This window comes from Monodelphis domestica, chromosome X, assembly GCF_027887165.1.
Source record: "Monodelphis domestica isolate mMonDom1 chromosome X, mMonDom1.pri, whole genome shotgun sequence".
NCBI lineage: Eukaryota > Metazoa > Chordata > Mammalia > Didelphimorphia > Didelphidae > Monodelphis > Monodelphis domestica.
Genome location: NC_077235.1, coordinates 3776850 through 3803015, shown reverse-complemented (window position 1 = coordinate 3803015; position 26166 = coordinate 3776850). Strand labels below are relative to the sequence as shown.

General features: G+C 42.7%; 2 protein-coding genes across 5 annotated transcripts in view; one reads left to right on the top strand and one right to left on the bottom strand.

Annotated features, from left to right (window-relative positions):
- Positions 1-6993, bottom strand: part of AKAP4 (A-kinase anchoring protein 4) — a 40148-nt gene extending 33155 nt beyond the window's left edge. The window contains exon 1 of one of the 2 annotated variants that reach the window (XR_008914658.1): positions 6979-6993. The gene's annotated coding sequence lies outside the window, so the exon portion shown is untranslated. Of the gene's footprint in view, positions 1-5891; positions 5994-6978 lie in introns of those variants that run through there. The other variant, XR_008914657.1, reaches the window with a different exon arrangement.
- On the top strand, positions 6203-26032 carry CCNB3 (cyclin B3). Of its 3 annotated transcripts, none has more exons than XM_056809421.1 (12): positions 6203-6357; positions 8951-9107; positions 11262-11345; positions 13290-13408; positions 14800-14992; positions 15527-15625; positions 17161-17253; positions 18599-18736; positions 19503-19658; positions 20798-20947; positions 21286-21416; positions 24306-26032. In XM_056809421.1, the coding sequence occupies exons 2-12, from the start codon at positions 8985-8987 to the stop codon at positions 24379-24381; spliced, it is 1362 nt and encodes a 453-aa protein (XP_056665399.1). In that variant the 5' UTR covers positions 6203-6357; positions 8951-8984; the 3' UTR covers positions 24382-26032. The 3 variants fall into 3 exon arrangements, with proteins under 3 accessions (XP_056665399.1, XP_056665398.1, XP_007507802.1); XM_056809420.1 differs by having other exon boundaries at positions 15524-15625; XM_007507740.3 differs by lacking the exons at positions 6203-6357; positions 8951-9107; positions 11262-11345 and adding an exon at positions 12733-12881 and having other exon boundaries at positions 15524-15625.
- Positions 26033-26166: the final 134 nt, after the last annotated feature.

Genomic DNA, 26166 nt, shown 5'->3' with positions numbered 1-26166 from the left:
AAAAAGAACAAAGGATGAAGAAAAGTATAGGCAGCTTGTTTTTATAGTGCTAAAAGAACTGGAAACTAATTGGAGAATGGTTAAGAAATTATGGTATGTGAGTGTAATGAAATCTCTCTTGGTAGTCTCTTGGTGACTGAGAATGGCAATATTCTCATGGCAATGAGAATATGGCAATATTATACCATGCACAGCTAGGCTTGTAGTTAAAAAGGCCTGTAAAAGGGAATTCTTTGTTCTCTCTGAGTTTGCACTTATGAAAGGGAATCCTTTCCCCTTGTCTATTTTGAGTTAACACTAACTTAAGTACCCCAACTTAGATTGTGAAGACAGGATTAATTCTCCTTTGTCTACTTTTGAATTGAATCAACAAAAAATTGAACACCCTACTTAGTACTAGGTGAGAAGCTAGCAAGGTACTTAGAGAACTCACAAGTCACTTACTTAGAGATCTCTACCCTTTTAACTCGGTCCCAAACTTGTAAATCCTATGATCAGAGTTTATACCCTCAGAAATTCAGTCAGGAATCTGAACCCTTTTGATGAGTATTCACCCCTCCAGAAGGAGAGAAGTGGTTCCCACAAACAATTAGACAATTTGGAAAATGTGATTGGCCCCTGTAAAGAGGGACAGGGACAAGAAATCATAAAAAGCCATGAATCCTGTGGCTTGAGTCAGTCTTATGGAGATAATTTCCTGACTGAAGAGTCTTCAAGGGAGCTTAGCTGGAGACTGTAGCTTGGATCGCGGACTTGGAGCTCGGCTTCAGCTTGGACTCTTGACTCCTGGACTACTTTGTGGAGTGCGTGAAAGGCTAACTCCTTTCCTAGTTTCTGGAGAGATTAGCTTCCACCTTGGAAGCCATGGGATTACTCATTGACAGCCTTCCTGGTTGAGAGCTAATTAGTCTCTGCCTGGATTAAGATAGGACAGATAACTTTTCTATCCCCTTCACATTTCTCTGTTTTATTGTTTCCTCTCTATTTTGTAAATAAATTTCTGACTCGGGATATAATAAATATTGGCAACCACAGAATTTTATACAATTATTGTCCAACCATTAATTTTCATCATTACAGATTGAAGTCTGAATCCTGCCTTAGACATTATGTATGACCCTGGGCAAGTGATTCAAATGAGCCTCAGTTTCCTCATCTGTAAAATGAGGATAATAACATCTACCTCACAGTATTGCTGAGATCGAATTAAATATATGTACATAATATCAAATAATATACACATACCCATATAACATATAATAAAACATATACAATATGAAATAATATGTGTAACTTTGTAAACTTCAAAGTTGGCTGTTATCACAACATTAAAAAAAGGACATGAATGGTATCCCAGAAACCTAGTAAGATATATAAGGAATGATGCGGCTGAGAGAAATAAGCAGAACCAGGAGAACCATTTCTACAATGACAACCATTCCCCAGAACTGATGAAGTTTTGCCACCAAGCTCTGACCAGAGAAGTGAGGGCCTCAGAATTCTGAATAAAACATAGATATTCAGCCACAGTCAATGGAGGAATTTATTTGAATTGATGATATAGACTTGTTACAAAGGCTTTTCTCTTTTCTTTTCCCAACAGGGATACAAGAGGGCAATGGGCAGATAGGGTAAAAAGAGAAAAAGAAAAAATTCAAGTTTGCAAAACCACATGTTTGCTCATTTGTGCCTTACAAAAATCCTATGAGGTAGGAACTATGATTATCTCCACTTTTATTCTGTAGTTGAAGAAACTGGAGCTGTGAAGTTAAATGACTTACCCAAGGTCATACAGGCAGTGACTTGGCAGCTAGGTGACACAGTGGATAGAGAGCTAGACTTGGAATCAGGAATATGAATTCAAATTCAGCCCGAGACACACCACTATGTGACCCTGGGCAAGTTGTGTCAGTTACCTCAGCGTCAGTTTCTCTTTTTACAAACCTTAAAACACTATATAAATGCTATTATTAATAAGTAGCTAAGGCAAAACTTCTACCCAAGCATCACCTAGCTGCCTGAGTGAAGGGAGAAGAGGGTCACTGAGACATTTTTTTCTTTTAAGAAATTTTTTTCAATCAGCAAAAATTTTCTTCTCTTCTTCCCCTCCATCTCCCTTCAATTGAGAATGAAAGAAAAACAAAAACACAGTATTGATTCTAACATAGAAGGTATGGGTTAAAAATTATATAAAGCCTGTATTTGAGAAAAGTATAGCTCCAAGTTTTAGAGATAAGAACTCACTGTTTGGTAAAAATTGCTGGGACAATTGGAAAGTAGTTTAGCAGAGATGATTAGATATAGACCAAATCTTACACCATTCACTAAGATAAGATCAAAATGGATATATGACCTCGACAAAAGGATATCAGAAGCCAATTAGAACAGGGAACTTACTACCTATCAGATTTATGGATAGGAGAGGCATTTATGAGTAAACAAGAGATAGAGTATTTGAGATGTAAAATAGCTAATTTTGATTACATTAAATTTGAAAGTTTCTGAACAAATAAATCTAATAAAGCCAAGATTAGAAGCAAAGCAGAAAATTGGCCAAAAAATGTGTTGATACTTTCTTGGATAGAGATCTCATATGTAAAATATATAGTAGGGGGGCAGCTAGGTGTCTCTGTGGATTGAGGTTCAAGTCCAAAAATAGGAGGTTCTGGGTTAAAATCTGACCTCAGACACATCCTAGCCATGTGACCCCAGTTGCTCAGCCCTTTACCACTCTTCTGCCTTGGAACCAATGCACAGTAGTGATTCTATGATGGAAGGTAAGGTGTATATATACAATAGGGGAATACTATCCACCATGGGATACACGCCCTTCAAATTAGCTAAAGTGAGAAAAGGGCAAAATGGCAAATGTTGGAGATGTGGAAAAGTGGGGACACTAATGTACTGTTGGTAGAAGTGTGAATGGATTCAACCACTTTGGAGAGTAATTTGGAATTACATACACCCAGAGAGTTATAAAAACTGTGTATACTCTGGGTCTGATTCCCAAGGAGATCAGGGAAAAAGAAAAAGAATCCCTATGTTCCAAAATATTTATAGAAGCTCTCTCTGTGGTGGTAAAGAACTGAAAATTAATGGGATGCCCATCAAATGGGAAATGGCTGGAAAAATTATGGTAGGTGATTGTTGCGCCATAAGAAACAACTAGCAAGCTAATTTTTAAAAACTTGGAAAAACCTACATAAAGTAAGGAAGAGCTAAATGAGTAGAACTAAGAGAACATTACCTACAACTAGAGAATAACATTGGAAGAATAACTTGTGAACATTTGCCTCCAGCAAATGAACTGAAAAAGAGAAATATGAAAAACAGTCTATGTATCCATATCTTTTTGTTTGATGATAAGTTCCATGTCCAGAAAAGAGATATGGGGGGGGGGTGGAGAAGGAGAGAGGGAGGAAAGAAAGGCAGAGAAAAGGAGGGGCAATATGAGAAGACCCCCTTTCATCATTGTCCACTGAGCTCTCATTAGCTGCCAGTAGCTGAGAGCTGTCCTTTTTCTTCCCTGGGAAACAGCTGGTGTGTTTTTCTTTCCAATATTCAAAGCTGAATTTTTATCTGCCCATGGAATTCAGAAGTTCCTTAATGAGGGAATGACTTAGGATTTTAGAATTTTCTTTGGAATCCTAGTAAAGCAAGCCTAAAATACTGTGTCTAGGATCCCAGCTAAGGGGTGCCTGAGACTGCTAACAATTCCCAGAAATCTCCATTAACATTCACAGCATGGTGTGGGGCCTTATTCTTGAAGAGATCCAAGCAGCCTCTGTCCCCATAGCTTGTCCCAGTATCCCCACTACAACATCCATGACAAGTGATTATCCCTTCCTTGAAGATATTTAGTGAGAAGGAATATGTGAAATCAAAACACAAGTTGTTGAGCCCCATCTCTCTTAGTACCTAATGTTCTAGTGCAATGATTGTGAACCTTTTAGAGATAGAGTGCCAGGCATCGTCCCCATCCCACCCCCCAGACTGAGTGCTGTGACTACTTCCCCCAGAGACCACATGCCATTCCCTTCCACACTACTGAGTGCCGGGCATGCCCAGTCCCACCCTTACCCCAGACAGGGGAGGGAGAAAGTACCCTCATTGGGCTGCTGGGCAGAGGATTAAGGGATATGAAAAAATGTCATCAGGCATGGTGGATAGGGGGAGGGGACTCTGCCTGAGTCATCCTGCCTTTCTAGTAACATGAACTCGGTGGGGGGGAGGGCTGCATATGCCCACAGAGAGTACTCTTCGTGCCATAGGCTCACCCCCACTGTTCTAGTGACTGCCTGATCATGGGGTTTTTTGTCTTTCCTTAGGGGCAACAAGTGAATTGTAGCCCAAAGGAATGACTAATAGGGGAATTAAGGATGTGGGGAGAGAATAGAGGATTGTGGGTCACTATCCATAGAATCACAGGATTCTAAAGTTGGGGAGAGTCCTTAGAGGTTATCTAGTCTGATCTACTAATTCTACTAATGAGCACTAAGGTCTAGAGTAGGTTAGGTGGGGACTTGCTTGAAGTTATTCCCCTTTTAATATTTTAGGGCCACAACAGAGATTGATCTTATTTTCCTCTTTGGGCATCAGTGGCACAGTCTAGTGTTGGGCCTCTGATCTCAGACTCTTACTGGGTGACTCTAGGCAAGTCACTTAACCTATCTACCTTAGTTTCTTCATCCTAAAATGGGGATAATGTGCCGTCTAACCTCCTAGGGTTGCCATAACTATCAAATGAGATTTTTGGAAAGGGCTTAGCATGGTGCTTAGCACATGGTGAGCATTTAATAAATGCCTGTGTCTCCCCTACTCTTTTCGCTGCTTTAAAAAACAGACATTTTTGATTAATGGAATTTATTTACAAGTGTTTTAGCCCCTCCTTCCCCTCCTCCCATCATCTAGTAAACAGTTCCATATAAATGAATTATGCCAGTTTCCTTTTTCAGTTCATTACCTGGAGGGAGGTGATAGTTACAAGTTATTCTTCAATTATTAAATCTGTAGCAGCATATAATGTTCTCTTGGTTTTACAAATTTTGCTGTTCATTATCCCATGTAGTTCTTTTTGAGTTTAAAAAAAATGAATGCGCTCAAGGTAAGATAAGTAGTATTTTATCACAGTCATCCTCCAACTGATGGATATCCCTTCAATGTCCAGTTCTTTGCCACCACAAAGAGAGCTGCTGTAAATGTTTTGGAACATATGGGTTCTTTTTTCCTTTTCCCCTGATCTCCTTGGGAAATTTTTGTACACAGTTTTATAACTCTTTGGGTGTAGTTCCAAATTGCTCTCTAAAATGATTGGATCCATTCACAGTTCCACCAATAGTTTATTAGTGTCCCCATTTTTCCACAGCCCTGCCACTTGTTATTTTAGCCAATCTGATGGTTGTGAGAGATAGCTCATAATTGTTTTGATTTGCACTTTCCTGATCAGTGATCTAGAGCATTTTTTCATATAACTGTACATGGCTATAACGTCCTCATCCCCAAACTCTTCATCTCTTTTGCCCATTTATCAACTAGGGGATGGCTCTTATTTCCAGAAATGTGACGAAGTTCTCTCTATATATTTTAGCCATGAGACCTCTATCTTAGACATTGTCTGTAAAAATTTTCCAACTCCCTTCACTGTCGAAGAGTTATGGAAAATGGACAACATAGAGCCAAGGCACCAGAGTCCTGTCACATAACAGTTGAGGATGGCCCAGGACAAATTCTAAAACGGACGAGGGTGGAACATTATGATTTCCATACAAAACCTAAAAGGGCAGGCCAGGGAGAGACAGAGTCCTCCCGCGGGCGCAGTGTTCTAGGCTTAGAATGGGGTATCCCAACCTCCCGCAGGGGGATTGCAAGCAGCGGATTCTTAGATACCTTACCGCACAAACGTCACCGACGAGCCGAAGTAGCCCAAGGCCGCCAGGACGTATAAGGAAGGACCCAAACCCCGAGAGCTGGGAACTGGGGAGCTAGCGGCAGGAGGGAGTTATTTAAATAACGCCCGCCCCGCCCCTGCCCAGGGTGCCTCGCCTCCTCCTGACGTCAAGAGCACCGGCACACTTCGTGGACACGCCCCCTGCGGTCCAAGCTTCTTTCTCATTGGCTGCTGAGCTCAATTTTAAAAAGCCCAGCGACCCCGCCTGGAATTGTGGGGGCCTGGCGCAGGGATTGGCTGGCCAAACACCAATCACAGACGAGCCCCTTTCTCCGGTGGCAGTTTTCAAAATCGGTTTTTGAGAACCAGCAGTGCTCAGCACAGTGTGGGCTCCAAGCCGGGTAGCGGAGCGGCAAGTGCCCGTGCCAGCACCGAAGACTGCGGGGCCGGATAGCCAGAGCCTTGTGTAGGTAAGACAGATGGGTTACCGGGACTCTGAGTGATCCGGAGAGGGAACGTAACGGCTAGCTGCCTTGGGGAGCCCCGCACCTTGAACTCTTGGTGCCAGTGAGCACTGGGATGTGAACCAGGACCACTGCGCCTGCCCGTCCGGGCACCTGCCACATGTGTTCCTGTCTAATGGTCTGCGCCGAGCTTTGGGGATCCCTTCCGGTGCCTGTACCTCCTGGAATCCCCGTCTCACAACCCTCAGCTCCCTCCTGCGGTGAGGCCCCGCCTCCCGAATCCCCCCCCAAACAAACACCCCATCCCGGGCAGAACCTGAGGCCCCGCCCCCCCGTGGGTTATGAGATCGTACCCCTCAAAATCCCCGGAACTGCCGGTGGAGTACGAGGCCCTGACCTCCTAGAACACCCTCGCCCCTCCCTTCCCCACGGCCACTAGGCACGTGGTTCCCAAACTGAGTCCCCCAGAGAGCTTCTCCCACACGCTCAGAGCCTGAGGTCTCGCCCCATCACAAGGAACGGGCCCCAACCCCTAATACTCGTAGAGAAAGACCCCATTGCTCCTTCTCTGCTTGGGGAGCACGTCCGACCACCCTGTGCCCCAAGCCGAGTTCCTAAAAGGCTTACCCGAGCTGAGCGCAAAGCCCCGCCCCAGGCACCAGGTATCCAATTTGAGTCCGGAGGAAGCTCTTACCCCGCCTTTCGTCGCCTAGCCTCCTGTGGCCAGCTCTAAGCCCCGCCCATCGGAGAGCTCCGCCTTCCATTCACCAAACTACTACTAAGCTCCGCCCCCGCCTGCTGGCCTGTGGCTGGGCTCCTGTCAGGAGCCACCACTTCTAAGCTAGGGTGAAGGCAGGCCTAGGCTTAGAGGCGCAACGCAGCATAACCAGGCGGGGGCGCCCGACAGCCTAGGCAGCAGGGTTAAAATTAGGCCGCGGTTTATTATCTAAAAGTCTGAACTCGGTCTTGCGGAACTGAGAGACCTAGCTGACAGGAGGGAAAGGAATGGGGGATGAACCAATGTTGCGCTACTTTCACCTCAGCTTTCCTTCTGTCTTTCCATTTTTGCCTTAGCTTCTCCCCAAACCCCGAAATATACTGATGTGAAAGATGACTCCAACAGTCCTTTCTCTGGAAGTGGATAGCATTCCCTGTCATAAGTTTCACCCATCTTTGGACCCCCACATTTATCTCGGCTCTCTTTTTCACCTCAGTTTTACCTCTGCTTCCCCTTTTCTCCCCAATTTTACCTCATCTTCCCTTCCCTTGATTCTCATTTTTACCTGAGCTCTTTGTTTTCTCTTCATTTTTACCTCATCTCTCCTTCTTTCACTCCGTTTTTACCTCAGCTTCTCTTCCCTCTCCTTTTACCTCAGATCCCTTTCTTTTCTTATCCCCCTTTTACCTCAGTCTCACTTCTATCTTTTATTGTTTTTTTTTAATGTTGGTTTTTCTTATTCTCTCCACCCTACTTTATCTCATCTTCCTTTTTCCTCATTCCATTTTCTCCTCAAGTTCCCTTCTTCTCCATACCCCATTCTTACCTAAGCTCCCACTTCACCCCACTTTTACTTCAATTTTCCTTCTACCTTTCACCCCATTTTACCTCAGCTCTCCCTTCTTTTGACCTCAACTCACATTCTTCACTACATTTTACCTCATTTCCACTTCTTTTCTTTATCATACTTTTACAAAACTCAAGTTTCTGTTCACCCCCACTCTTACCTCTGCTCTGCTTTGTCTTGTCATCCCACTTTTATCTCAGCCCCTCTTCCTTCACTCCACATCTGAGCTCTTCTCTTTATTTTACTTAAGTTCCTCTGCTTTTCTTCACTCCATTTTTTTCTGTTCCCATTCTCATTTCACCTTATTTTATCTCAGTTTCCCTTTTATCTTTACTCCCAATTTTAACCTCAGCCTTCCATCTTTTTATCTTTCTTTGCCTCAGCTCCCCTTCTCTTCACCTCATTTTTACTTCACCTTGCTCTCTGTACCACATTTTTACCTGATCTCCCTTTCTTTTCTTCACCCTACTTTTACAAACTCCGTTACCTTTTTTCCTCTTTACCCTCCTTTTACCTCAGTTTCTTTTTTCCTCACTCCATTTTAATATCAGCTCTCCTTTTGTTCGACCCATTTTACCTCAACTCCCTTTCCTTACACCATTTTAAACTCAGCTCCTCTTTTCTTCCTTCTATTTTAAACCAAGATCTCTTTCTTTTTACTTCAGCTCCCCATTCTCCCTTTGCTCCATTTTCTATGACTCAGTTTGATAAAAAGGAGAGCTCCTAGATAATATCAGTATGTATTGCTAATGTAAATATTCTTATCCAGGCTCTTCAGAATAATTAAATCATCAATCCTATTTCTAGGGCAGCTGGAAATGTATCCTAGAAAATTTTCCTGGGTTCAGTCTTGAAGACCATAACTCTGGGTCCACAGATATAAATTCCCGGTGTCCAGGGAACATACATTCTTAGGGAAGAGCCTGAGTTCAGGTGACAGACACTAAAAAGACTGATGTCTCTTAGCTCAATAATGACTGTTCTCAGGGGCCTCCAAAGCTTTTTTTAAAGCTCTTTCTCTCTGATTACAACAGGATTGTGGACGAGCGACTGCTGAGTCTGGGGGAGATGCCAGTGCCTCGAAACTCCAAGTGTGCCAACGGAAAGGGGCTCCGATCCAGCAAAACTCAGCCTATGGAGAATACTAGAGGCGAAGTGATAGGTGCTATGGAGAGTCAGGAAGCAGACAAGGTTAGCTAGAGCAAGTTGTCTCTCTTACTAATGCTTATTTTGTTCTTCTTTCCCTACCTCTGAGTCCATTCACTGGCACCCTTACCCCCACACCCTTAAAGTGTATCTGTATATGCTTTATTAAAAAACCAAACAGGTTTTATTGATGCTTTTTGTTTTTAACTTCAGTCACTTTCTTTTATAAATGTCATTTTTTCTGAACTTAAACATCAACAAATATTGTTTCACATTGTAAGGAAGGCCAGAATAGAAAATTATATATAAAACCATAAATCTAGTGAAATATAGGGCAGCCAGATGAAACAATGGATGGAATGCCACACTTGGAGTCAGGGAGACCTGAGTTCAAATTTGATGTCAGATACTTCCTAGCCTTGAGACCCTAGGCAAGTTACTTTACCCCATTTGCCTCTGTTCCCTCCTCGATAAAATGAACTAGAGAAGGAATGGTAAACTACTCTAGTATCTTTGTCAAGAAAACCTCAAAAGGGGCCACAAAGAGGCAGACATACCTGAAAAACCACTAAACAACAACAACACACTGACATATAAGTGTACAATACATTTAGCATGATAGTTCCAGATTTGTCCTATTTGTCTATATCCCTCCAAACCTCCTTCTCTCTTCTCTGTATTTTTAAATATTTCATTGACTCGGCTTAAGTGGCTCAGTGTTTAGCGTGCTGGACTCAGATTCAGGAAAACCAGAATTTAAATCTGGCCCTAGCCACTTACTAGCTATATGAGCCTGAGCAAGTCACTTAATATCTGCTTGCCTCAGTTTTCTCATCTGTAAAATGTAGATGATAATAGCACCTTCATTTTAGGGTTGTAAGGATCAAATTGTTAAGTGTTTAGCACAGTGCCTAGCACATAGTAAGCACTATATTAATGTTAGCTGTTATATTATTAATTTGGCAAACTTATCACTACCCAGACCCTCTTTTCCCAAATAAACGCTCTCCTTTGTGCACTACGTGCTAATACATACACACACAATGCTCTCTTATTACAAAAACAAGTTAGCAAAAACTCAACGCAACCTAGTGACTGTGCCTGATGGCATATGGACCAATAGTCGCCTTTGTGCTGGAAGGGAAGGATGTGTTTAATTGTCAGCACTGTGGAATTAGGTGTTCCTGGTAACCTGAATTCTGATCCTGAAAACATCAGTTGTTCTAGCTTGGCTTTGTTTGTATCAGTCCATAACAGTTTCCCCATGTTTCTCTAAATTCCTCTTATTTTTCACTTCTGACACTGCAGTGACGTTCATTACTTTTCCTATATCACAGTATATTTATCTGTCTCCCAATCAGTGACCACTCACTTTCCCCCAAGTTCTTCGTTCTTTCTAAGAATATTCCTATAAATATTTTGATATATACGAGACCTTTCTTTCATTGATCTCCTTGGGGTATATGGGATCCCTTCATTAAAGGGTTGGATCTAGGTGTATTTTAATAATAACAATGATAATAATAATAAAAAAATAATGTTAGTGGCTAACATTTACATTGTGCCTACTATGTGCCAGGCAGTGTGCTAAGAGCTCTTTACAAATTCTATCCCAATAGGTCTCATACTCTGATATACTATTGAGCAACAGCATCAAACTCCATTTATATAGCCTCTAGAGGTTTTGTAAAGTACTCTGTTATCTTATTTGTTTCTTACCCTGGAAGTGTTAGACCCATTATTCATGCTTTACTTTGAATTCTTTCAATCAGATAAATACCCCTGTGGTAGAGCTGTGGGGGAGGGAGGGGAGGGTGGATGGGTACAGTGGAGAAGGCCCATTCTAGAGCATGGAGGGGAATCCTAGGACAGCATGTAAAAATTGGTACCAGGAGGTTGGAAAAAGGTAAAGAAAAATAAGTGTGAAAAGACCAAAAGCAATTCCTGCCCCATTTCTCTGAGTAGGTTTGGACTGGGGTTTCTGGTTGTCAAATAATGTTAGAGAACTCTAGGAAATCCTGTGGCCTCTTGGCCAGTGACTGTCTCCTTTGCGGTAGGGGAGGCGTGCTGGGCATATTCAGCCCCTTTGTGTCTCAGCATTGTGTTTCTGTGTATCTCCTGAGATCCTAAGTTGACCACGGTTCTCTACAATAACTGGCCACAGATATTGTCATCCATCCATCTCTTCTTTTCTAATAGGAGGAAAGTAGCCAGTCAAAGAGATCACCATCTTCACCACAGGGAGCACCTAAAAAACGATCTGCTTTTGGAGATCTCACCAATGTGAGTAGTCTGGCTTTGTGGTCAGTGTCTTCTTTCTTTAGAAAAAACCTGTGTATTGCTGTAAGGGCTAGGCAGTGGGAATTAAGTGACTTGCTCGGGGTCACACTTCTAGGAAATGTCTGAGATCAGATTTGGACCCAGGGCTTCCTTTCTCTGGGCCTGGTTCTCAATCCACTGAGCCATCTAGTTGCTCCCTGGTCAGTGTCTTCTAACCAAGTGATGTCTGATTAACTTGGGTGCCCCAAAGTAGTTGGAGTTCACTACCTTTGCTGTCCACCTTAGATAGGTCCTTCTCTTGACTACTGGACTTGAAATTTGCACCTACGCCCTGAGGTTCATTCCACTCCTGTTTTGAGCTCCATGTTATGGAGTCAAACTGGACTCATGGCCCTGGGTGGCCTTTGCTTGGATTTAAGTTTACAGTGCTTTTTGAGGGAACAGTGGAGGAATGCTTTCCCTAGTGCGCTGACTTATCAGGTAGAAATAGGCAACTTTGCTGCATCATTCTCCATCAACATGTCCCACTCAGGTCAGTTGATAGAAGTCTGTGGGTTCCTCTGTTAGTGGAATTCCTGAACATTAAACAGCATATCATCCCAAGGAGCACGTTGCTTGACCCATCCAAGGGCACATGAGTTAGTTTAATTGCCCCAAGTTAAGTAGAACTACTAAGGTGATCCTGTAACCTTTAACATGTCCCTAGGGCACGGGTTCTTAACCTGTGGGTCCATGAAAATATTTGAAAGAAACATTCTGAAAACTATATTTTAGTAGAATTTAAATCCTTTTTTAATCCTCTGCATTTTGTGCATTTAAACAACATTCGTCTGAGAAGGGTACATATAGTCTTTGCTAGACTATTGCCAAAGTGGTCTGTGACACAAGCAAGGTGAAGACACCTTGTTCCTTAAGGGAATGCTCAGAATATAGTTCTTAGGGTACTTGAGCAGGTATGAGTTCACACAAAGGTAGCTTGGGGAAATGTATCCTCCGTAGCTATTGTGGGGGGCTGGAGATTAGCCCTTGGTCTAGGGAGGGTGCCCTTTCAAGAATGACAGACTTGGGCAGAAACCTTTTAAAGATAGATTTATTTAGGTTGAATGGTTGGGAGGCAGCGTGCAGGACCAACTGCCTCCCTGAACAGAGAAAAGTTCAGGATATTTATATCCTAAAGGGATGGGGTCTAAGAGACTTGGAAAGGAAAGATGGGGACAAGCAAGTGGGGCAATCAAGAGAGGAGAATAGGTAACAGAATAGGTGCCTTTGAGTCTGGGGGTTTAAACATAAGCATACATCCTTTATGACAGACATCTTGATCATAAAGGTGGGTCTGGGGACATGGTACAAGTACACACACCCTTTATGACAGACATCCTGATCATAAAGGTGGGATAAGTTATCCATCCTGAGAAACCCAGTACTGTTTCAGATCCCAAGTGATGTTTGAGATGTAGGGATCATAAAGTCCTGGAGAAACTTAATATGTTTGAGATGTTAACAAGAGGCATCTCCTCGTGCTTAGACCCTTATCTAAAGGTTAGTGCCAATACATCCAAAGCTTAGAGATAGAGGATCCTCAGTTTGTTCAACTACCAGCCCTGCAAAGTGAATTCCTCATGTAATCCTTGACCTGTGGTCTCTCTAGGAACTTGGCAGTTACTGGGGGACCCTGATGCCCACCACACTAGCACAGGAGTTGTTTCTAGACAGTCCTAGAAATCTCTGGTCCCTTTGTGATATCTGAACAGACCTGTAGAGTAGGGAATTCGAAGGGCTTCAGCTCCCCAAACTTGGTAGGCGCCTTGACAATTATTTGAATCGGACACAACAAAGATGTATTTTCCAGCTTGTGTTATTTGCACTTTCTTAGTGAACCTCAGACTTTCCTGAGAGAAATGGTTTTCCTGTTAGAACTGCAGTGGTTCTATTCACTTTCTTTTCCAGGCTCACCAGAGTCAGCCTACCCAATTTAAGAAGGAGGTGGTCAAAGGGACTGCTAAGAAGGTACTTCGGAGCACAGCGGCTCATGATCTCTCCAAAAACAATGAGATCAACTCGAAAAAGTGAGTAAGAAAAGCCTTGACATTTAGGGGATGACATCCTTCCTTCGTATGAGGATTGGGTTAGTAAGCCAGTCAGATACCAGTCTGTCATGTTAGCCTTAGGTGGAGCTCTAGCGGGGCCTCAGCTGATTCTGATGGGTGGAGAAAGGACTTTGTAGACTTACTTCTTTGGAATTCACTCACCATTCTCATGGCTAGTCTGCAGGGAGTGTGGTCAATTTTAGTTTTGCAGAAAATGTGCAGAAAAAAAATCAAAGGTTTACCACTCCTGCCCTCTGAAAAAGGTTGGATTTTTGCCACTAGAAAGTAATTCTTCTCTCACTGGTTCTAATCATTCCCATCCATGGTTTATTTCTTGGTCTCTACCTTTGTCAAAAATCCTGATGTATGAAGGCACTTAAAATTGTCCTGATGGCCACGTTACCCAATGAGATTAGTGCTTTTTCTTCCTACCCTCCACCCTTCCAGCCTATATTTAACTTGATCTCTGCTGCCTTATTCTTCTGACTTGCCCATTAACAATTCTCCTGAAGGGACCATATTGCTTTATATCTTATCCCCATAATTATTTCCTTGGCCTCTAGCACTTTGATCTGATCTCAATCTACTCTAGTCCATGTTTGCCACTGGGCAGTACAGACCAAATTAGCTGTTCAGTTCTGCAAATGGGTTAGTTGTCTAATAAGCTGATCTGACATTAGTCTCTTGAGTAAGTGTTCTGCCTGGCATTTCAGCTCACCAGATTGTTTGAGTATCTACTATATGCAGGTTCCTATTAGGGAGGCTGTCTTTTTATCTGACCTGGCAGGGCTTTCTCTGTATATAGCAGCTCTAGTCTGCCAGATTGTCTACTCACATAGGAAACAAGATTCCTTAAATCTGTTTGGTATCTTCCTTCCTTCTCATTTACTATTTTTTGTGTTGAGACTTCTAAACTTGGGCTCTATTTGTCACCAGCCTGTCACCAGTTCTGGCTTTGAAGATCATAATCAGAGAAGGCTTGACAGACATGGATCACTTTTGGTCTAGATACCTATCATCCCTTTCCTTATCCCATAAAACAAAAATCCTTACCTGGTCTAAGGCATTTGCTACTGCCTGCTATACCTTTCTCCCCACTCTTCGAGCCCGCTATGCATGTCTCCTCCCTGGCTGTAGATAATAATACAATGTAGGGGAGAACAAACATTACAAAAAAGCTAAAGGCCTTTGTCACACAGTCTGCCAATTCTGCTGCCTGGCCTATTTATTTAGCATCATGACCATTGATTGGTGACTTCTCCTAGTCAGGTTAAGAAACAATCTCTAAAATCCCCTTTCGTGCTTTTTCCTATTGAGACTGTGGCCAAGGCTCTTAGAACAGTTTGCCCTAGGTCTGATTTCTCCCACAGATTTGGCTTCAAAACCCTTTCCGAGGAAGCCTCTGTCAGCTCTGAGCCCACTGTCAAGGAGAGGCTGATATCTGTCCAGGAGAAGGAGCTCAAGCCTGTCCAAGAGGAGCCTGTCCAGGAGGAGCCTCTTCCAGTGAATGAGGGGCCTAGTGTTGAAGGGGCCTCAGCTTCAGAAGCACCAGGACCAAGAGAGGTACTCTTCTTTCCCATTGTCCCCTTTAGAGGGTTGTGGTTTGGCAAGGAGGAGAAAGAGAAGTCAGTCATGCATGTAGGCCAGCCTCAGAGAAGACTCAGAAGGTGGAAGAAGACTTCAGTTGGGAAAGGGAGGAAAATACATTTGGATCCACCAAAAGGTAGAGACTAAACTCTAGCAAGCAACTTCGGGAGACAGATGGAGTTCCCAGGCCCAAATTCCCCTGGCTAGGATGATCTAGCCATAAGGAGATCTGGCAGCACAAGAGAATCATTGTCCTGGTAGGTTTTCCCAGAAAGAGACACTTGTGGAGTTCTTTCAGCAATTCAAATATTTCGTATTTGTAGTTATTATGCAATATGATCTATTCCAGCCTTCAGGGGAGTTCAGATTTGACCTTGCCTAGAGAGTTAGACTTTGAAGTACCTTAACAGAAGGAGCTGGGGGGAGGAAGAAAGAATCATACTTAGTACATTTCTAAGTCTCCCCTGAGAGCTGTCTTTTCCTGATGGAGCCTTCTGGTGACTCTAGCAGATGCCTGGGATGGAGGAGGATATTGAAAAAATTGAAGAGGACCCATATGCCAATACAGAATATGCCAAGGAAATCTTCAAATACATGAGAAAGAGAGAGGTATGTGGTATACAGGTGGCTCAAGAGCCTGGTGAGGTTATAGAATGGGAAAGAGTCGCTTTTTTCTTTTTGTAAACTGTTTAAAAAACTACTTCTTACTGTTTAAAACTACTTCTCCTGTGAAGCCTATTTAAGTCGACTATATCAATATTAGCTATTATTATTGTTATCATCTGTGCAGATGATTCACTGATGTATTTATCCAGCCCTTACTTCCTCTCCTGACCTCTAGTCTTACATCTCCAGCAACCTATTTGACATCTGGAACTGGATGTTCCCTAGACATCTTAAATTCAGAATGTGAACAACTGAACTCATTATCTTTCCCCTAAAACCCTCTTCTCTTCCCAACTTCCCTCTTTTCTATCAAGAGCACCACCATCCTCTCAGTCAGGCACACTGGAAACCTAGGTGTCTTCCTTGATTCCTCACTATCCCCCGCCCAATATCCAATCAATTGCCAAGCCCTTTTGATTCTATCTTTGTAACATAAAATCTCTTCCCACTTTAGTCCATCTTCCACTTAGCTGTCAAATAGATTTTCCTTTAGGACTGGACAAGCCATTTGATGTCTCTGTTCAAAAATGCAGAATCAAATAGAAAATCCTCTGTTTGGCTCCTTCCAGTCTTGCTAGTCTTCTCTAGCCAAGTGTTCTCTTTCACATACTCTGTGACCTAGTCGCACTGGCCTTCCAGATGGGCCTCCTCCAACTTGGAACATTTTCTCTGCTTGTCCCACCTGCTGAGATTTTTCTCCTTCTTCATCTTTGCCTCCTGGCTTCCTACGAGTCTCAGCTGAAGTCCCACCTTCTGCAGGAAGCCCCTCCTTATCCTTCTTGACCTTGGTGTCTTTCCTCTAAGATCGTCTCTTGTTTTTCATACACAGTTGTTTGCATGCTGTCTTCTCCATTAGAAGGTGAGCTCTTTGAAAGCATTGACCATGTTTGTACCTTTCTTCTTATCCCCATTCTTGGCATGGGAACTAGCACAAAGTATGTTCCTGAACATGTCAACTAACATTTATTATCAGCTTTGAGTTTTCTTTTTGTCTCTTCCACTGGAACAGATGGATCTTGGCTATGCTTCCAACTGTAGTTTTGGCAAAGAGGAGAGAATGATCTGCCAATCTTCTCTTTGCCGAAATAACTGAGGGTAGCCCAGAGCCAAAGAGGCTGGTATGTGGAAGTTTCCATTGTTGATCTTCTACTTCAACTCAGCCTACACTGACACAGTTGGGCAGGGGCTTGGGGCCTTGGGCTTCTTTGGTTTCATTGGTCCCTTAGTGGAGATATCTTGCCTTGGAAATTATATTTTCATAAAGTATCATCCCATGCCCTCCCACTATTTGATTCTGTACATACCATGTTCTAAAAATAAAAGTGTCCCTTTCCCATGAAGACCTGGGCCAAAGATCCAAGGACCCTTTCAGGTAATACCTGGATACAGGAAGGAAGAGGGAGGAGGTAGTAGTTACGTCATGTGGCTGCTCTTTGGTCATGAAAGATCTATTCACCTTTGTTCTTCTTGACCACTAGGAGGCCTTCCCAGTCTCAAACTACATGGTCAAACAGCATGACATCAGCAAGGATATGAGAGCCATCCTGGTGGACTGGATGGTGGAGGTGCAGGTGAGTCTGGCAGCTTCTGGCAGGGATACTTGTGGCAAGATAAAGTTTCAAAGAGAGCAGCCACATGAATAGTTGTTCCTGTGTCCATCTTAGGAGGAACAGGTGAGTAGCAGGACTGGCCCATCCCTGTTATATACATTCTCTCCTGTACCTTATAAAACCTGTCCCCAGCAGCTTCCTTTAAAGAGTCTCTTCTTCTCAAAAATGTCTGATTGGTGATTTATGTGATGACTCCAAGAAGATTTACATTTCAGTAGGAAAGGATGTTTGGGGGCCTGGGTCTTTCTCAAGTTCCTGAAATCTCTCTCCCACTCAGTGAGCTTTGTGTGGGGAAGGCAGCACGGTGGTTTGATAGATTTAAAGAATAGCCCATTATTTCAGGGGAATTTTCTGCTTTCTCATAAATTCTCATTTGATCTTAGATAATTCTGAAGTAGAGAGCATAGTAGTTATCTCCAACTATGGATTATAGAATTAAAGCTTAAAGACTAACTTGCCCAAGGTCATACAGAAAAAGCCAGAACTGAGATTACCTAGGTCTTCTGATGACCATAGTGATAGATGCTTCCTTGACCGCAGTGTCTTCTTCAGATTATTAGTCTAGTGCTGTCTTTCTCTGTTGCGTCATTGTGGCACAGAGATGACCCCAAGTTCTTAAGTCTATGGCAGATCCTCCTAAGCTGAGCCCACTGACAGACCATCCAGTTTCCCAAGAACTAGCTCAGTTAAATTCAGAGAGGCTTATTACTAGGTTGGGAGCAGATAATGGTTTTTTTTTGACCACAGCAATTCTTCCTTGGTGTAAAGGACAGTTCTACCTTTGGGGAACTTAAAATCTAATTCGAGATAAGTTAGGAACAGAAAAATTAAATAATAAGGCAACTGTTGCAGAATTGGGGTGGAGTCCTTGTGGCTTGGGGTGATTGGACAAGCTTTATTGAAGAGGCACGACCCGAAGGGAAGCCTTGAAGGAGGGAGAATAGCCTCAATAGAAGTGTAATAATGTGGCCTGCCAGAATCCTGGCTGTAAACGTTAGTCACGTTTCCATCCACGATGTATTTGCCTGGTCCAACCACAAAAACTGGCAAGCTTCAGGGTGAAGGAATGGAAGTTGAGGAAAGGGCTGCCTCTCTCTGCTCATTTTCTCAGGTTTTGTCTCAATGCTTTTTATTAAAGAACTATAGGTCTGTCTTCTTTCTGACTTGTAGCCTTGCCCTCTGGGTCTTTGCCGTTACATACCTTGAGTATGATGTATGCCAACTGATAGTGTAACCCGAAAGCCACTGGAAGCCAAGGGAAACGTTTTTTTGGCTTTGATATGGGACATTCTTTCTCTTTTCTCAGGAGAACTTTGAGTTGACCCATGAGACTCTGTATTTGGCAGTGAAATTGGTGGATCACTACTTAATGCATGTGGTGTGCATGAGGGACAAGTTACAACTGATTGGCTCCACCGCTATCCTGATTGCATCTAAATTTGAGGTGAGTCCCTGGGTCTGACACTAGAACTTTGAGAGAAGCAATCAGCTACCCAAACAGGAGTAGAGAGGCCTGAATGCCTTCATTAACCCCTCCAAACTTTGTATCCGCTTTGTCCAGGCAGAGACCCTAATGGCGAACTGCTCTACCAGAGCGTAACAGAGTGGAATTTTATCCATTTCCTGGGCATCTCCAACATCCTCCCTTTAAAGCTCCCTTCCTAGGGGGTGTTGTGGGGTGGGGTTTGTATGTATAAGTAGGATGAGTCCAGGGCAGGCTAGCTGCCATGTCATGTCTGTTCCCACATAGGACATCAGGGAGCTTTACTGTGGTCAGGGAAAATGTGCTTCTCTCTGACAAATACTCAAGACTTTCACTCTTTGCCTCTTGTTAACAGGGATTTGAAACAATAGGGTATATTCTATGCCCTGCCAGGGATAGCTTTTCTTTTCCCTTAGACCCTTCTTGACAACTAAAGTTCCCTTTTCCTCTCAGTGAACTAACTTATATTTTTTAGGCCCCTTTTCTTGCTCTAAGGTTTGGGAATAAGAAATAATACCTTCTTCTAAGGCCTTCACCTCAAAAAATACTTTGTTTCTAATGAGTCTTGCAGGTCCAGCAGTGGTTTTCAGAGCTGGCTGTGAGGACTCCTACCCAAAATTATGGATTTCTTCTCTCCTAGCCCTTTTCTCATTCTTTTGAGTACCCTAATCTAAGGGAATGGGCGCTATTTTATTCCCATATAACTCTTTGTTATCATTGTCTTTAGGAACGTTGCCCACCCTGCATAGATGACTTCCTATATATTTGTGACGATGCTTATCAGCGAGAAGAGCTTCTTTCTATGGAAATCAGTATCCTCCACACCCTCAACTTTGATATTAACATTCCTATTGCCTATCGGTTCCTGCGCAGATTTGCCAAGGTGAGAGGAACTCATCATAAGTCACATAGGGCCACTCTCTACCCTAGCTGGCTCTTCCTGCATGGAATGAAGGATGATTCTAAGGCAGCCCCTAGGCAGCTTCTTCGTTTCCAAACTCCCTAAGCCAGGACATGACAACATTTCGGGAGTGCATCAGAGGGTGGGAGAGCTAGCTTTGAGGCAGTGGATGAAGGACTGCACTGGGAATCAGGAAGACCTGAGTTCAAATGTAGCCTCAGGCACCTTATGTGGTCCTGCTCAAGTTACTTAAAATCTCTTATCTGCCTTAGTTTTCTCATTTATTGGATGGACATAATAATATCTATCTCACAGGATTCCTCTAAAGATAAAATGAAATATTTCTAAGGCATTTTTCAAGCCTTAAAAGGGCTATATAAATACGAGCTATTATTCTGAAAGTTGTAAGAGTAGCTGGAGAGAAGGGTGTGGGGTAGGAGTGTCTCTTGCGCACTTTTGTCTAGGGCCACTGCTAATCTACAAATGTCCTATACATTATGGAATGCTGGGTATCTTCGGGATGCCAAATGCCAATTCTAGGTCCTTGGAGCAAAGAGTTCAGACAAAGAGAAAGCACAAGAAGGAAAGATTCTACTATTTGAATTGACTCAAGGGGACAGAGTCTCAGAGATATCGGAGCTCTTGAAAGCACTCTAGTTCAACCCTTATGAACATGAATCTCTCTCTACAATAGCCCTGACCATTGGCTTTCCAACTGCTCTTTGTAGACCTTTATGGAGGCGGGGGACATTCCCCATTGCTGAGGCAGCTTAATCCACTTTGGGATATCTTGACTTGGTAGGAAGCAGCTGTTTATTACACTAGCTCTTTACTGAGCTAAAATCTTCCTCTCTGCAGTTTCTATCTCTTGCTGTTAGTACTGCCCAACAATATAGATCTCTAGATCCCTCTTCCGCCTGACAACCCTTCAGTTCTTAAGGACTCCAATATGCCCTTCAGTACCCCAGTTTAACCTTCTGCAGGCTAAACCTCCTCAGTGTCATTAATCAATCTTCCTATCACCTCTTCATCCCTTTATTTTGGATATCTCCTCCCGCTCAATCTCCTAAAGTGTGGTGCTTTTTTCAGGTTGTTGACTCTCTTTTTGGCTCCACTTCTAGTGTGCTCATGTCAGCATGGAGACCCTGACCTTAGCCAGGTTCATCTGTGAGCTGACTCTGCAGGACTATGACTATGTCCAAGAGAGCGCCTCAAAGCTGGCCGCTAGTTGTTTCTTCTTGGCCCTCAAGATGAAGAATCTTGGACAATGGGTAAGCCTTTGGATGGGGGCACAGGGCGAGATACATTTCTAGGTCAGGCAGAAAATAGCAAAACATAACTAGAGGAAACGCCATTTTGCAATATTTAGAGTCGAAGAATCCCAACAAACCTTTCCAAGCTAGGAGGCTGATGAAGTGGGAAAAGACTCAGAAGAGGTTTAAAAGTGGTCTGTACACATGCCCTTCCCTACGGGGAGGCCCCTGGGGCCGAGACTCTAGTCAGGGGACTTGCATGGAGGGCAGGCAGGGTCCCTCAAAGTCAGTGTCAGTGGTTTGTTTGGCTCAGGAAAGGTCTCATCCACAATGACTGTACTTATTGCTTCCTCTAGACTCCCACATTAGAACATTACAGCGGATACCAGAGCACAGATCTCTTCTCCCTGGTCAAAAGACTCAACTTCCTCCTGACTTACCAACGTCATGACAAACTCAAGGCTGTGCGTACCAAGTACTCTCACAAGTAAGAGGCTGGGCTCTCTGCTGAGAAAAGGATTGGCTTAAGGCTTTGGGAACCCCAGATTGTCACTTTTCCTGCTCGGATGAGGTGTACCAATAGCTTCTGGCTTCTAGACGTTATTCCTTGTGAATCTTCTTTTCTGATTACTTATTAGTGGAATAGACAATGAAGGGACCTCAGGGTTACTACCCACAAAGTCTGTCGCATTGAGTTAAGTGACTCTTTAAAAGGAATACAGTAAAAGCTTTCCTTGACTGAGATCTGCCCAGAAGGGAGGGCCCCTCCTTGGGAATTCTTTATTCTTTTTTTTTAACTCTTACCTTCTGTTTTAGAATCGGTATTGAAATAAATAGAAATAACAACAGAGCATAGCTAATAGTAATCTGTGGTTTTCTTTTTTTTAAACCTTACCTTCTGTCTTAGAGTCGATGCTAGGGATTGGTTCCAAGGGAGTAGAGTGGTAACGGCTAGGCAATTGGGGTTAAGTGACTTGTCCAGGGTCACACAGCTAAGGTTTGGTTTGAACCCAGGATCTCCCATCTCCAGGTTTGGCTCTAAATCCACTGAGCCATCCAGCTGCCTTCCCTTTAAAGAAAAATTTTCAACATTAATAATCATTGAATCCTCCAACCAAAACAAATGCAGCAAATTTTTAGATGAAGTATTCTTTATCTTTAGTTCCTCACCTCTTTATGGAGAGGAAGGAAGGATATGTCTTTTTTCTGGGATCAAGATGGGTCATTTTAATTAATCTCTGGCAGCATGCCATTTTTTTCACTTACTACATTTTATTCTGTGGGGGGGGGCAAGAGGCTTTTGGTTCAGCTATTTTCTCTTTGTATTAGATTATACAGGCTATCTCATGAATCTTTGAATTCCTTATTTGTGGCACAATAACATTCCATCACGTTCATGGAGGTCTTTTGCTATTCCAAGATTAGTGGGCACTGACTTTGTTTCCAGCTTTTTTGATACTGCAGAATTACCACTATGAGCATAGGTATGGATGAAGCTTTCCTTCTTGTCAGTGGCTTCCTTTTGGTATATTCTTTGGGATATAGAGTAGGGTCCTAATGAGTCTGGAAGCCTGTGACCTCTCTAGTGACTCCTCTGGCTTCACCAGGTGTGTGCACACAGTTCGAATGCTCTCTTTTGCTGTTTTCATCACATCTGCCCATGTGCTGGGCATAATAAAGTAAACCTGTTTCTCACTTTGCGTTTTTCTCCTGATTAGTGGGTCTTTCATAGGGTCCTGGATATTTGCTTTTGAGAAATGATTATTCTGAGCTTTTGACTATGGTGGGAACTTGGTCTTCCAGATTGGTGTGAATTGTGTATGTGTATGTGTGTGTGTGTTTCTTATAGTTTTATCAAAGCTATTGGATACTAAGAATTTTTTCTGCAATCAAGTTTCTCTTCTTATTCTGGTTCACTTGGTGATTTTATTTCTTTCCACAGCTCCAGTGCTTACGTGTTGTACTAGTAATGGCCGCTAACACATATAGCACTTTAAGATTTGCAAAGCACTCTTTTATAGCTATTATTAGTCAATAAACATTTGTTAAGTGCCTACTATGTGCCAGGCACCATGCCAAGTGCTTATTTCATTTGATGCTCACAATAGCCCTGGAAGATAGGTGCTCTTATCATCCTCATTGTACAGATGAGTTAAAAAGATCTTCCTTCTCTTCTTGAATTTTGAAATGCTGGGACTTTTTGTATGTAGGCCGGAGGTCCTTTTGGAGCTTTTGGTGGGATATGGCGGTCTAAATGAAAGAAAATGAGAAGGCTCTCTGGCTGTTCTGATCACATGAGATCTTTCTCCCCATATACTTTGTGCTTTGGCATATACTGAACACTCGACTGTTGTGTTTGCACCTATGTCTTACCTAATCTGATCCCCAATCTATTTTTCTTTCAAAACCACCCCCTTTTTGTGGATAATTTTGATTATTATTTCTCTATAGTATAGTTTGAAATAAGGTTATTCTCTTCATTCATCTTTTTTATCTGATTATTTCTGTTGAGATTCCTTCTAGCGCTTCTGTCCCTACAAATGAGTTTTGATATTTTTGTTGTGTTTTATACAGTAGATTGATATAAGGCTAAATCTTTAAATTGATTTAGTGTTTTGTACTCAACTCAACTACGAGTGGATCTCTCTGATTTCTTATCTTCCTTTATTTCTATAAAGAATTTTGTAATTTATATTTCTCTATGTCATTTAAATCCATGTTGGTCTTACACAGATAACTCTTTTTGTCAGCTGGTTTTGGACTCTGCTATTTTATTGGTTATTAATTTGTTGCCTGCTCCCCTTGACTTTTCTAAGTTTAAACACCATGCCATTTGCACATAGGAATGCTTCCCCCCCTTTCTAAGTGATACTACCTTGCATTTCTCCTAGGTTGTAGCTATAGTTAGCATTTTTAGAACTATGTCACTTAATAGGGAGAAAGGAGCCTCCTTACTTTACTCATATTTGTTGGAAAGTTGGTGTTTTCCCCATTGCCAAGCTCTTGTTTCTAGACAGACTTGGGATCATATTAAAGAAGGACCCCATCATGTCTCTTCTTTTGAGAGTTTTTCACATAAATCAATTATCCTCTTTATAGAATAATCTTGTTTCTGTGATTTTAGTCTTTGAGCAGAAGCCTCCACTTAGGCCCTATCTCTTTCCTGTATTGAATATTATTTTTGTGTTATGGTCTGAAAAGGATGTTTATTTCAGCCACTGCATATTTGATTTCTTTCTGTCCTAGTGTAAAGGTACCATGTGATAGTGAGAATTAGGAACATTTAAAATATTTCCATATGCCGGATAAAATGCTAGCAAAATCAGATGGGAAATATCTTTGGTAATTTCTGAATTGCCTCTTCTGCTTCTTACAGAATCTTCTTTGAAGTTGCTAAAACTCCTACCTTGGACATGTTGAAGCTGGAGGAGATTCTGAACAACTCACCCTGAAGATCAAAGCAGAGACCCAAGTCAGGAGGCCCCGAGGCTAGCCCAACTTGTAAATAGACTATAAATATTTTGTCCTGTCTTTGTTTGCGTGTCAGCACTTCTGATCCCTTTCTTTCTGTCTGTATGAACTTGTTATTTTAAAGGGAAAAACTTTTTAAGAAGAAATAGTTCTATTATTTTGATTAGAAACTAAATAAGATGTTGTCAAGTGCCTTCCCTCCCCTCTTATCCTCTTGAAGTAGATGAGGGTAGAAAACAACAGCCACCTCCTCCCTGGGGAAGATGCCAAGGCATTCTTGCCAGAAGGCAGTTCCTTTCCTGCTGGTAATTGTCCCCAATGGCCTGCCCTATTCTACCTTTTCCTTTTCTACCTCCAGCTCTCCCCAGGGAGGGGAAACTATTGCTCCTCAGATATCAAGTTCAAGGAGAGTGTCTTCTAGCTCCCCCCTGAGAGAGAGTGTGAGAGTGAGCTTCCCATGCCCAGCAATGGCTTGAGGGTCGGAGCAGCCCGCAGTGCCCAGCGTACCCTACCCTGTGTTTTACCTCACGTGGTTCTGTTTGCAGAACAATCTTTAGAGACAGAATTAAGGAGTTAGTCTCCTTTTCCTATGGTTTGCTTTTAGTAACTAGAAAGAATTCCTATAGTTGGTAGTTAAGGCAACTGAGCAGTGGAGGGGGGGGGGGAGGTGGATAAAGTGCCCTTGTCCAGCCTGCCTATGAATCGGCGATTTGTTTGTATTTTCCGTTCCATTTTTTTGTGTGTGTCTGCTGTGATGTCGTCCATGTATTGGCCAGAGGTGCTTGTGAAGGCCTTTAAGTTGTGGCAGGTGTTGGCTAACACTTTGAATTGATCTGTGCTTTTTGAATCTAACTTTAATGACTGGGGAAACGATACACCCCAGGTCATCCTTTGGGACTCCTGGGGGATACCCAAAATTCAAATTGTGACACTGTCCCAAGGTTCTAGTGAAAGATCGTGCTAGACACATCACTGGCCTAGCTTTGAGAATGAGAAAGCTTGGGAAGAGAAGCTTCAAAGTAATGGTGATTTGGTGCTAATAAGGAACAAATGTGGCTTCATTTTCCTTCTCTTTCCCTACCTCCCTCTGCTAGGGGTGCTAATATGCGGTGAATGGCTGTGGCCTGTGGCCAGAAGTTTTGAAATGACAGTAAATAGGAAAGGAAGTTAGTTTGGCATTGTTTCATTCAAATAGTCTGACATTCACCTCTTGGCTAAGCTCGGAGCACCTCCTTCCCAGGCCTTGCTCTATTCTCTAGCCGTAGAAGCCATGTGGAGGGTTTCAGAAAAGCTGTGTTACCTCAAAGGTGTTTTTGTCATCCCAAGTATCACTTCACCCCCCCCCCTCTTCCATGTATAACTCTACGGCGGCTGTGGCCTCTGGACTAACTTCTACATGGCAGCATTTTTTCTTTTACTCACTTTTGTGCAATCTGTTGTAGATCTCGCTCTCTGTGTCCTCCCTTTTGCCCAGTCTTTTAACAACCTGCAATGAGAGTCACCTGCCTTCTCTGTGGCTTTTTTACACCTGGGTTCTATACCCTGGCCTTTATTGTTACTATTTATGTTTCAATGTGTGTTTCTGGCATAAAAACTTATTTGCAATTTAATAAAGAAGTTCCCAAACCAGTACCCTGGCTCTTTTTATAGTCTTGGGCCCGAATCCTGTGAACTTTCGACTTCCTTTCAGCAGTGATTAAAGAGTCATTACTACTGTGTAATGTAAAGGAGGGAGGTAAGTATCCCAAAAGAAGCCTTTTGCATGC

Coding starts and splice junctions, on each gene's coding strand:
- CCNB3 (XM_056809420.1), top strand. CDS start 8,985: ATGCCAGTGCCTCGAAACTCCAAGTGTGCCAACGGAAAGGGGCTCCGA. Junction 9,108..11,261: donor AGAGTCAGGAAGCAGACAAG/GTTAGCTAGAGC, acceptor CTTTTCTAATAG/GAGGAAAGTAGCCAGTCAAA. Junction 14,993..15,523: donor AAGCACCAGGACCAAGAGAG/GTACTCTTCTTT, acceptor TGGTGACTCTAG/CAGATGCCTGGGATGGAGGA.